This window comes from Leucoraja erinacea, chromosome 16 (assembly GCF_028641065.1).
Source record: "Leucoraja erinacea ecotype New England chromosome 16, Leri_hhj_1, whole genome shotgun sequence".
Lineage (NCBI taxonomy): Eukaryota > Metazoa > Chordata > Chondrichthyes > Rajiformes > Rajidae > Leucoraja > Leucoraja erinaceus.
The window spans coordinates 15691421-15704664 of NC_073392.1; the positions used below are offsets into that span (position 1 = coordinate 15691421).

Genomic DNA, 13244 nt, shown 5'->3' on the forward strand with positions numbered 1-13244 from the left:
AGCAGCCCCTAACATGGTATTGCTAAAAGTCATTGAATCTTTCACTGCTATGTCATAAGCATTGCTAGGGAATATGACAATGATGTCATTGGATGTATAAAAACAGCTGCTGGCCAGAGACAGGTGCATATTAATGTATAAGGTGAGAAGCAGTGGGAAATGGCATTTAAAGTACTTCCTTTTGGCCTAATTAATTCAGCCCAAAAATACTTGACCGGAGAGGTCTTCAACTACAAAGTGAATGCAACAGGTTCCTCACTGAATAGGAATCAAATATGGACCATCGAGTTCACCAGGGAGGACTCCCCCTTGGTGCATATTCAAAGTTCCTTTAATAGGTACATTGCTGCAGACAAGGATGGCAAGGTCACCTGTGATCAGGAGCTTCCCAATCCAAATTGTGTATTCATCATGATGCTTCACCCAGATGGAAGAGTTTCCTTCCAGTCAGAGCCTTCCAAACGGTACTTAGGAGGAAACCAGGACAACATCACCTGCTTTGCCCAGGCAATCTCGGACAGCGAGAAGTGGGTGCCTCACCTAGTCATTCATCCTAGTGTCAACATGTTCAACCCCAGCAGCGATAGTTATCTCCGGCTGAATGAAAAGAACGAACAAGTGTGTTGTGATAAGTGCTCACCCTGGGGCTCTGACTGTGTAATGACGCTTTACTTTGACATCAAAGAGAAAAAATATGCCATTAGGACAGGAAATGGAAGTTTCATTGCATTTAATGGGAAGACTGAGCCGGAAATATCACACAAGACATTATATCATCTACAGATAAAGAATGGGATGATCTGTCTGAAAGATGTGCATGGAAAGTTCCTTTCTGTGAAGGACTGCAATGTTAAAGCAATCAGAACTTTGAATCCAGGTGCAGATGAACTTTTCATCATTGATCCTTCTCCTGGGCAGTTTAGTATCATGTCCTTGACCAATAAGAAGTACGTGTCCTGCAAAGCTGGTCCAGCTGTCTATTCTAACGTCGTTGATACAAAGGATGCCGAAACTTTCCAAATTATGGTGCACTCGACAAAAAAGAAAGTGTGCTTCCAACACATTTCCAGCTATTACCTTGCAGTTGGTGTCAATGGCTTCATAGAAGTCTGCACTGAGTTGGAATTTAACTGCTGGTTTCAAATAGTATACAACGGGGAAAAGGCAGCTATGAAAACAATAGATGGGAGGTATGTGACTGTCAACAATGAAGGTCAGCTCTTGGTGGGGCCAAGTTCAATTGGAAAAGAGGAGGAATTTATCTTCAAACTTGCAAACCGATCACAGCTAATACTTCATAGTGATTTTGGATTTGTTGGCATTATGCCTGAGAAGCAGATTTTGGTGTGCAACAGGCCCATATATGAAGCAAGCCAAATAACTATCACTGACAATGGATTTTATCAGTTCAAAATAGTATCTCTGGACAAATACTGGGAAGTAGATGAAGACGACTCGATCAATGCCACAGGAGAAACTCCTGTCAACTTCACTATTGAATTGATCACTTCCGATCAAATAATCCTAAAAGGACCCAATGGAAAATATGTTGTAGCAAAACCTGATGGTAGCTTCAAAGCCGTGGGGGAAGATGCCAGCTCTGCCACTTTGTTCCGATATTAAATATCTTAAGCAGATAAAATCCTGCTGCCAAGTTTGAAAGTAACTCAGTTCCAACCCAAGTTAAACCACGTGGAATCAAAGGAACGAGTAACATTCAGATCAAAAGTATTAAACTATATTCCTGCTATCATCTGTGAGTTTCACAACATTTAATACATAGGAAATATTTTACTGCCAATAAATGTGATGTGTAGCTAGTCTCTGTGGTAATATGCAGTGCTCTGCAGTGTGCTATATACAGTAGTGAACTGTAAAATAAAACATCTATTCTCCCAGTGAATTAATTATTAATTTAACTAGGGGCATTATAGAGCAGGGATGAGACAAAGGCCCGATGATGAAGAAGAAGGAAGAGGAGTATTGTTGCTCAGTACCAAGAGGATAATTCCAGTGGTCCTGATAAAGTTCCACAACAGAAATGCATGCACCCCTTCTTCATCAATGATTTAGAGAGACTAAAATATCTTGTTGCCACCCAATTCTTATTTAAGCATCTACCTAAGGCATAACTGTTTAAAGCTGCACAATATTGATTTTGTGGGCCAACAAAAGTTGTAATTCAGTAAGAAACTTAATCCTGAGCGATTCTTTGCCCTTCTTGTATTTTTGTATGCATTTCTGCAATGATACCAGTACGTTTTTTAATGATCCAGGCAGCTCCAACAAAAGTATTAAAACCTTTTTTGTGTAAATTAAGAGTTGTATGGTTGAAGAATTGAAGATTACTAGAGTTTCCTATGTGACCAATTAAGCAAAATCCTTCAGTGCATTTAAATATAATACGTCTTTAGTGATTGTTTAAATCCTTTACAATAATTGCGATGCACAATATAAAAAATGCAAATGGCATGCCTTGTCAGTGTGGTTTGAGATTTGAAACCTCGTAATTCCAAAAGACATTGCAAAAGGAAAGAATGCTAATTGGTGTTGATGGCAAATTTTACCCAACAGACCATATTTATAAAAGATAAATTGCTACTTTTGAGTTATTGGCCCAAATATTGCACTTATAATGATGGGGAAAAGGAGTTGGCTTTGCCATCATCAGCATTAAGCTGAAAACGTATAGACTTTGGGATTTCTGCTCATGCTTAATTTAGTTATTCCAGTGTGAATAGTTCTACAGCATCGCAATCTTAAATGCTTTGAGGTGATCAGCCTGTTTTTTTTTTCTGAGTAACTAACCAATTTCATCTGAGATAAATAAATTGCAATTACGGTGAACATCAATTCTGGCAACAAGCTGAATATCAAGATTGTGAATAACGAATTGTAATCTTAATTTATATAACGAACCAGAGTTTTATGTACATAATTCCAAGGCTTTGGTAGGTGGGCCTTGTGACTTCCTAAGGATATTAACTTTTGTCCTCATGTATGGAACAATTTAATTTGCATCAGTTTCTGATCTTCAATATTCAACCTCCTACAGTTTCAATGATAGTGTTTAAATAGCGATGAAAGCATTTTTAATGAGATAATTTTCTTTGATAGGCTCTTAGATAACAAGTTGTTTGCATTTGCTCAAATCACCCCATCAACCTACTGTCTCATCATAGGTAGATAGCTTTAAGGTGAAAGGAGATGTGCGGGACCCAGAGCCTGCAATACATTACCCGGGCTGGTGTGGAGGCAGATATGATATTTGTGTTTAAGATGCTTTTACAAAGCCACATAAATTAGCAGAGAATGAAGGGATATGGATTATGTGCAGGTTGATAACATTGTTTTGGAATCATGTTTGGCATAGACATTTTGGACCAAAGGGCCTGTTCATGTGCTGTGGTTTTCCACGTGTTACGTTCTTGCCATAAATCATTTTTGTTTCCAGAAACATATTAACCTAGATTTTTGCTGGGTTTTTTTTCCACAAGGATTTGCTGACATTTACACATGAAAATGCTTGCCAGTTGTGGGACTCCCATGTTAATGCAATAGGTCCCGTTATGCTGGATGAGGTCTGCTCCAGAGGGTAAGATGAGGAATCTGCTCCATGATCATGCACCAGTTGAGACCACTTGCAGGATCATTGAATCAGTCGGGAGGATAGTTAGGAATAGGATCAGTCACATTGTTTTTAATTCTTTGGTTTAATGTTTTATAATTACTTAAAAGTGGCTTAAGTTATATTATTTTTGTTATTTAAAATTTTTTAAACAAGACGGTGGATCATCAACACAAGATGTTGCATTTGGGAATAAGTAGTCACTAATCACTATCAGCGATGGACATCTGAGCTGTCGGATGGACAGGACACATGGTCTAGCAGTGAGGAGATCATCGCGTACCATACCTGTAGGTGAATGGGCTTTGTCTTTAGACAAGATTCTAGGCAAGATTGGTGCTACACACTTTTGTCCCCTGAAGCATTCTACACGTTTTCTGACAGATGTGCTCATAAACAAAGCCTTTCATCAAGCTTCTTTTGCTGATGCTACTTTGAAATCTGCCTGAGTACCCCAGCAGAAATTATTTACCATCATACTCTCTGGGGTTCAACAAGATGGGCTGCCCATTCACCCAACCTGGTCACAGGCCAACTGATACCTAATGACCCAACGTGTGTTAATCCCAACTCTAACCTATGCTCCACAACACACAAATTGCTAGTACAAAAGCTGGTAGACTTAAAGGTCATGTTGAGTAATGAGTCTCTTTTCACCACTCCCTTGCTGCTCAGGCATTACTGACAAGACATTACAAGAGCCAGTTAAGGGTTCTTGGTTAAAGAGAAAGCCACGGAAGTGCTTGGTGGTCAGTGGAGGGATTTGGGAGTAGGGTAGTTGGAGAATGGTTGCCACAGTTAAATGTGCATGCTTATACCAGCTGTATCTTGGGGGCAAGGGGACTCCATTATGCTGCTGTCCACAGTGTTTGTGATGGCCAAGCTAGTATGCAAGCCGAACATATAACAGAAATGTCTAATTTGCTCCAGAACGTGAGACTTGTCAGCTCTGGCTTAATGCTCAGACTAGGCACTGCCAATGCCAATGTCCCCATAAAAGATAAGTCAAATTGCATCAAGAGTTCTGCAATTTGTTTAGGTGGTATACCTGCCATTGTATATGCCCAGCTGTAGGATGTAGGATACATTCACTGAGCTTGACACAAGATCATTACATTTCTTGTAGCAGCTTGGCTTCTGATCCCTCTCATACACCTTAATTCCTGCCAGTTGACTATATGTCTGGTGGATACCTACCATCCACGAAGGCCTCGGGAACAGCTTCTGAAAGTCGGGGTGTTACTAATGCCTATATTTTTCATAATGCTGCCAAGGCCTCTAAACCATCACCCATTCCTTCTCGAACCGAAACCATCACCCATTCCTTCTTTCCAGAGATACTGCCTGAACCGCTGAGTTACACCTGCATTTTGTGTCTATCTCTAAGAAATGCAGGCACGGGTTTTATCGGCAGTAACCATTCTGAACTGGTGAACTCCTGAAATAATATGCCGTGGTTATGTACTAAAGAGTGAGTTTAGCACCATCATCATATTACTGAGGATGCAGTATAAATTTTGAGTATATTCCGTACCAGGTCAAATGGCAAGAGTTAATATGCCGGTGATGTGTGTCTGTTTTCAACCAAAATCCAATTTTGTATCCTATAAAATATCCTTTGAATATTTCAACAAAATAAGATTTTCATGTCCTCCATACAATTTGATGGGACAATCAAAATGTAATACTGTTGTCATGAATGAAAGAGAAACATAACCACTGCAAATGGTGCAACCAAAAAATAGATTAATGTAATTTAATATTGCAAGCAAAAATGTATAGAGTTCAATTTATAAATGATACATTCAATAAAATTGAGTAAATTAAACTCAAAACTGCATTATTCTCCAAATTCTTCATCCAGCTAGCTGTGACCACATCAATGCTGACGCAACAAGATTAATTATAATTTGTTGCAAATTCATCTCGGAATGATTTCAGCTATTAATCACAGTGAAGTATATTTGAAACCCATCTAAATAAAAAATGAATTTAAATAAACTTATGCCAATGGAGGGATATGAACCTATTAACCCATTATAAACCAATTTTTGATCAAAGTAAACTGCTTCTCCATCCCATTCTGTGAAGTTGTAGTGCAGTGGAGCACAGAAACGGGCCATTCAGCTCACCACAGGGCCGCTGTAGAAAGGCACAGTGGCACAGCTAGTTGAACTGCTGCCTCATAGCGCCAGAGAGCCGGGTTCAATCCTGACCTCAGGTGCTTCTGAGTGGAGTTTGCAGGTTCTCCCTGTGACCGATGACAAAGTGGGATAACATAGAACTAGAGTGAATGGGGGATCAATGGTCAGTGCAGACTTGGTGAGCCGATGGGCGTGTTTCCATGATATATCTTTAAACACATCTACAGTATGCTGACCATTGTTCCTCTCCACACTAAAACCATGTTCCCACATTAGGAACGTGTCCTTCAGTGCCTTCTCTGGCAAAGCATTCCAGATATCAATCATTTACTATGCATTAAAACTTACCCGCAAATCTCCTTAAAAACACAATTATCATTACGAGTGATAAATCAAACCAAACTACTTGAAATGTGATATTCCATGTTCATACAATGTTTTGAACATATGGCGCTGTTTGAATCTGTCATTTATGCATATTTCAGTTTAACTTAAAAATAAAACAGCAGAGAAAGTGTTAATAGTTCAAAGACCATGGATGAAGTTAAGGTTCCATCTGAGAATGTGTAGACCATGACACATTGATCTGCATCAAGGCTGACTCCACCTAGGTACATGTGACATGATATTGATATTGGACATAGTAAAAGTTGGTTACTATATTTGCTTACTTGACTAAAGTGACTCTACTCCACAAATATGTATTATTTGTAAACTGTGTAGGAATGAACTGCAGATGCTGGTTTACTCCGAAGATAAATGTTGGAATAACTCAACGGGACAAGTGGCATCCCTGGATAGAAGGCATGGGAGACCCTTATTTAGACTGATTATTTGTAAACTCTTTGGTGCATTCTAAGCGCTATATATATAGCCAAGCACTTTATTTTTCCATTGATGCATCGATCAGTTGAGTATTAAAATGGAATCAGGATTCTTCTAACATTGCAGGACTAAATTTAAAGAAATGTTTTAGCCACTCGCCCTGCACTTAGATATTCCAAGCGCTCTGAGTGACAGTCAGTAATGAAAGTAGACACTTTCTTCACAAGTGCAACCAGCGTAATTTCACCAAAATCCTCCTTGTAATGCATATTTATTTTGCAATCCAACCACATAAATTAATTCATGCCGACACTCTCTTCTCTGTATTCAACCTGTATATGTATATACAGTGGCTTGCAAAAGTATTCATATCCCTTGAAATTTTCCACATTTTGTCACGTTACAACCACAAACGTAAATGTATTTTATTGGGATTTTATGTGATAGACCAACACAAAGTGGTGTATAATTGTGAAGTGGAAGGAAAATGATACATGGTTTTCAAAGTATCAGAGTAAATGGGCTGAATACTTTTGCAAGCCACACTTTTCAGTTTTTTATTTGTAAAAAAATTTGAAAACCATGTATCATTTTCCTTCCACCTCAAAATTATGCACCACTTTGTGTTGGTCTATCACATAAAATCCCAATAAAATACATTTACGTTTGTGGTTGTAACGTGACAAAATGTGGAAAAGTTCAAGGGGTATGAAAACTTTTGCAAGCCACTGTATATACATATTGGATCAGGCAGTCCAGTCTTTATTGATAAAATTACTTAGAAATTATGGTGTCCTTCTGCATGGGGTCAGAATCAGACTTGTTTTGATTACATTTTATGAACTTGACACATGACAAGTAAGCATCAGCAATCTTCTACTGCTCAACTGATGTGATCCCCACAGAAGTTTACCCAATGCCTAATGATGAAATGCAAGCATTCATCAGCTATAGCCAGGCCCAAGATCGTGGAAAAGACTACCACCATAGAATGCTTTATACTCTGCTGGAGTTTTTACCTGACTCATCAGTGCATTTAGCAGGAAAATGTGATCCAGTGCCAAGTTAATGAAAATACAGTGACTAATGGAAAGATATAGAGCCATGCCAAGACAGATAAAAATCATGGCTCACCCACAATAATTGTCCACATCTTGGCAGGGATTGTTCTCAGCTGGAAGATGAACTGATGGCTGTGATTTGAGGGACTATTGGTGGCTACTGTGCTACACTGGTTTAAATCAAGGGGAAATAATATATTGCATCTAAAAATCGCAGTTAAAGTTGAGGTGCAGTGAACCATATTGAGCTTTCAGAAAATAATATGATGCTCAATTTCAGAATAAGTTTGAATGTTTATATTCAGAAAGAGATACAGTATGGAAGCAGGCCCTCCTGCTACGAGTCCATCCACAAGCCACTGACCATCCACAAGCGACTTATTCATCCTATCTTTTATTTCACCCACATATCCATGAACTCGCCTTCAATTCTATCATTCACCTGCACAAGTTGGCCAGGCAATGTGTCGATGTCCTCTATCACTGCTCTGCCGCTCTGTGCCAATGTAGGCCACATCCCTTCTGCGTGCTCAGCCACTTGGAGCAGCGCATGATCTAATTGAGCCCCAGGCTGCTGCTGGGCCTCCAGCGGCCCACTCCACAGACGTCTTAATGTCACATCGCACATCAGCCTGAGAACTTACATTAGCAAATTTTCCTTCCAAGCCCTTTGCCTTGGGATGAGAGAAGAATGCGGACCACCCTGGGGAAACCCACGCAATCCAGAGAGAGCAGGCAATCAGCATGCAGACTGCACCCAAAGTCAGTACCAAACTCGGATCTTTGGCAATGCAAAGCAATAACTCTACCAGCTGTGGTATGAGCTAAAATATGTTTCAACAGCAATACTCTATTTACCTGGATCTTTTCTTTCAACTTGCATTATAGACCACTGTAGCTAACCTTACGATTGTTGACTTGAATCTAAGACTCGCAACTTCCAAGTGTCACTGACATATGGAATAGTGTTGTATAGTAAGCCCAAATCATTAGTCTCTCACTTTCGCTTTTTGAAGGCACTGATTCTGCAATGTCAAAGAGAATAGCTGTACTTATACCTCACTCCAATGGCATATGGATGTGCAGGGAATAGAGGGACATGGATCATGTGCAGGCAAATAAGATTTATTTATCTTGGCATCATGTTTGGCACAGACATTGGGGGCAGAATGATCGTTCCTGAGCTGTGCTGTTCTATGATTCTATCAATCAAGAATTGTATCCTTTGACAGGGACTCATATTGTTTCCTTGACTGTGCTAGAGTGGTTGCTGGTGTTCTTGTTAAGCTACCCACTCTTTCACTGCTCTGTTTCTGTGCCTTTTTAAAGTCTTATGTTGATTTAATTCACCCTTAACTACCATGATTGACCAGATGGATAACGCCATTGATAACAATGTATTCTGCATCCTAATAATACTTGGCATGTTCCTTTGACCTTCATTTATGTTTTCCAGATGGTTTCTAAATGTACTTACTTAATTACCAACCACTGAAAATGTTTTGCTGTGGAGAGAGTGAAACAAACGATAATGTTCCAGATCCATGAATTCTTAAAAGTATTGGAAAAAGTTAAGAAATTAAACATCCTAGTAATTGGAGGCCACCTACAAAGATCCATTGGCCAGTTGGTTTGTGAAAGGGCAGCAAACATCTTGTTCATTATTCTCCACTGGAAAACTGAGTGAGAACCAAGGTGTTGGCTGTACCTGAGTAAAGCTTAAGTGGCTGCTGGTCTTTCCACTTTGTGCTCCGCTATTGTCCATGTAAGGTTGGGCCGAGGTTGGCTCCAAGTTCTGGGGGTGGATTTGGCAAGGCAGCTAGTGGGGAATTGAAGATTATTTTTGGAGCAGAGATTGGTGCTTGTATGGGTCAGGGTGCCAGCTGGGAGAGGGGGTGGTGGTTAGAGTGAAGATCAGTTGGTTGAGATTGGTTGGGAGTAGGGGATCTGGGAGGGGAGAGTTGTGGAGGAGGCATAGTAAGTAGAGACGAGATAGGAAAGGACACAAGTGTGAGGGAGGGACAGTCTGGACAATTAAATCAGCAGAAGGACATTTATCAAGAGGGGGACTGAATGCGAGAAGAGGGAAATTTATGTCAGGAGATTGGTGGTTATGGGCAGATCAATAGAGTGGGCGATATGGGGAAGGGAACAGGTGAAAGATGTTAGCTAGATGCTGGCCATCACTGCGGGAGATGATGGGGGAAGAGTAAGCGCCAAGGAAAGAGCTCAATAACAAATAACGGTACAAACTTGGTGGTTTCCCAGCAATGGCAATGGTGCAGATCTATAAGACTGGTTAGGCTGCATTTGGAATATTGCATGCAGTTTTGGTTGCTCCATTACAGGATGGATGTGAAGGCTTTGGAGAGGGTGATGGGAGCTTTACCTGGATCCTGCCTCTATTAGAGGGTTTCAGCTGCAAGGAGGGGTTGGCTAAACATGGATTTTTTTCTCTGGAACATCAGAGGTTGAGATGTTCCAGAGACTTATGGTAGTATATAAAATTATGAGAGGCATCGGTAGGGTAGACAGTCAGAACCTTTTTTCAGGGTACAACACTAGCTACAAAGTGAGAAGGGGAAAATTTAATGGAGATGTACGGGATTTTGTTTTACACAGTTAGTGGTGGGGGCCAGGAATGCATTGCCAAGTGTGGTGGTGGAGGCAAATACGATAGTGGCATTTCAAAGACTTTTAGATATGCACATGGAAATGCAGAGACTAGAGTGAAAAGGATCATGTACAGACAGATGGGATCAGGTTAGCCCAGCATTATGCTTGCACAAACAATGTGGGGCAAATGCTTTACTGTTCTCTGTCCTACTTTAAGTCACACTGAAGCAAGGTTCATAGGCACTTCCAAAGCAAACTGTTGTAGATGCTGCACATCTGAAATAAAATCAGTGATATGCTGAAAATACTCAGCAGGTCAGACAATGATATCGACCTGAAACCTTAACTCTGTTTCTATGTCCATAATTGTGACCAGACTTGATGAGTGTTTCCAGAATTTTCAGAATTTGTCAGGGAAGTGTTGCAAACACCTGCTTCTGCATGAGCAGCCTGCCGGGGGCACTGGCTAGGCAGGTGTTAATGAAAATAATCAAGGTTCTGATCAAGCACACTGCATCTCATTCAACACTTGCCTAAATATTAGCAAAGTGCAAGGGAATGCTGATATGATAAGTAACGAAACAAAATGTGAATCTGTGACAAGTGTAAATGAGAACAAGAGAAAGATTATCTGCAACTGTTGAACTCGTGTTGAGTCTGCGCATTAGAGTTGGAAGTAAAGTGCCAGTCCTTGAGCTTTTATTGGGCTTCAGCAGAAGAATATAGGAGCCTGAGGACTGAGTTTAGAATGGGAGCAGAACAAAGAAAATGGAGAAAATCTATGCTCCCTCTACAACGGCCACCAGACCTGCTAAATTATTTTTATTTTTTTTTAATCTCCATCATCCATAGAACTTTTGTAAGAAATATTTACTATTCATCCTTTCAAATGGTTCATGATATTTATGGTTGTGTTTCTCCATCTGCAACAGTCAGTGAAACGGGCAGAGGTTGTGCTGAAATATGCTGGTTTCGATAAAGTTAGCGCTCAAATTTATCAGCACATCACCAAATGCAAAATCTGCAGTGAGCTATCTGCTTGTTGATGGTTTATAACATAATTTTTCAAAAACGTGCTTTGGAAATATTCCTTGATAAATGTAGGAATTATATTAGTTTAGTTTAGAGATACAGCGTGGAAACAAACTCTTCGGCCCACTAAGTCCTCCCGACCAGCGATCCCCGTACACTAGCACTTTCCTTCACTCTAGGGACAATTTACAATTTTCATTGAAGCCAATTAATCTGCAAACCTGTACATCTTTGGAGTGTGGGAGGAAACCAGAGCACCCACGGGGAGAACAGAGCACCAGTAGTCAGGATCAAACCCAGGTCTCTGGCACTGTAAGGCAGCAACTGTATTGCTGCCCTACCATGCTGCCCACTTATTTAAAGCGACATGGTGTTTATCTTTATAACTTTGATGAATATAATCCAAAAATAAATTGGTCACAAAATTAAGCATTTAAATTTGTCAATCAATTGTGTTTGTGTGATCAAATTTTTTAATAACACTGACATTTGAAAATACAAAATGATTTAATGGCAGGGTGGCGATATAATGTAATAGTTGCACATATCTAAAATTATATTTGAAATATTCCTGTTGATGTTTTTGTACCCAAGAGAGGCAGCTTCATATTATCCTTCACATCAGTACGGTTATGATGAAAGCTCACCAACTTGAAACACACGTCCCCTTCTCTTTGTAGAAACGAGAAACTGCAGATGCTGGTTACTCCAGCAAGGAAAGATACAAAATACTGGAGTAACTCAGGAGGTCAGGCAGTATCCCTGGAGAACATGGATAGATGACGTTTCGGATCAGGATCCTTCTTCAGACTGAGCGGAGGGGCAGGATGAATGAAAGCTCGATGAGTGGAGGGGTAGGACAAAGCATGGCAGGTCATAGGTGAACACTAGCGAGTGGTTGGACAAAGACCAGAGACGAATACACACAAAGTGTGAGACAAAAGGATTAGAGAGTTGCACAAACAATTCTCAACTCATTAATCCTCTAGCTACACAACTCTGATTATTTGGCCTCCGTCCAACCATCTGCCTATCAAAATCCCCCTCGCCTGCCTTCCCCCATGAATTGTCATTCTTTGTCCAGCACTTCCACTCTTGCAGCTTTCATCCCTCCCATCCCTACCCAATCAGTCCGAAGAAGGGTTTCGACCCAAAATATCACCTATCCATGTTCTCCAGGGATGCTGCCTGACCCACTGAGTTACTCCAGCATTTTGTGTCTTTCCACTTATCTCTCCCTAAATGCAGCCTGACCCACTTTTTAATTAGTATTTTTTCCTTTTGTTATTTTTAAACAAAGTTTTATTTTTACGTTTTTGAGATACAACGTGGAAACAGGCCTTTTGGCCACCGAGTCTGCACAGACCAATGATCGCCTGTTCATTAGTTCTATCCTACACGCGAGAGGCAATTTACAGAAGCCAATCAACCTACAAACCTTTGCTCCATAGATGCTGCTCCACCCGCTGAGTTTCTCCAGCATTTTTGTGTACCTACAAACCTGTACATCTTTGGAATGTGGGAGGAAAACGGAGCAACCGGAGAAAACCCATGTGGACATTGGGAGAATGTTTAAACTCAGTACCCGTGGTCAAACCCAGGTCCTTGGCGCTTGGCACTGTGAGGCAGCAACTCTACTGCTGCATCACCATGCCACCCTATACAGTATTGTGTCAATTTTGAACACGCTTCCAGTCAGTTTCAAACCTGAGACTGATGGTACTTTGCAATACAAGAATGTCAAGAGATACACAGATAAAAGGATACAGATCTAATTGAATAATGGAGCAGGCCTGAGAAGCTGAGAGGTCCACTATGGTCCCAAAGGCCTAAATTGTAGCTCAAAGGCAAGTTCTGGTTGTTTTGTAATCGGGAAACCTGAAAGCATGCATATCTAGAATCTCCTGCTGTTCTTGACATGCAGGGTGTCTTTGAACG

At 40.5% G+C, this 13244-nt stretch overlaps 2 protein-coding genes across 3 annotated transcripts in view; one reads left to right on the plus strand and one right to left on the minus strand.

Moving 5' to 3' along the window:
• LOC129704540 (dual specificity tyrosine-phosphorylation-regulated kinase 2-like) overlaps nt 1-13244 on the minus strand; it is a 67649-nt gene that overhangs the window by 22904 nt on the left and 31501 nt on the right. The window lies entirely within an intron of this gene.
• On the plus strand, nt 140-3670 carry LOC129704541 (fascin-like). Its single transcript, XM_055647721.1, has one exon. It carries the CDS (start codon nt 160-162, stop codon nt 1621-1623), a length of 1464 nt encoding a protein of 487 aa, XP_055503696.1. The 5' UTR covers nt 140-159; the 3' UTR covers nt 1624-3670.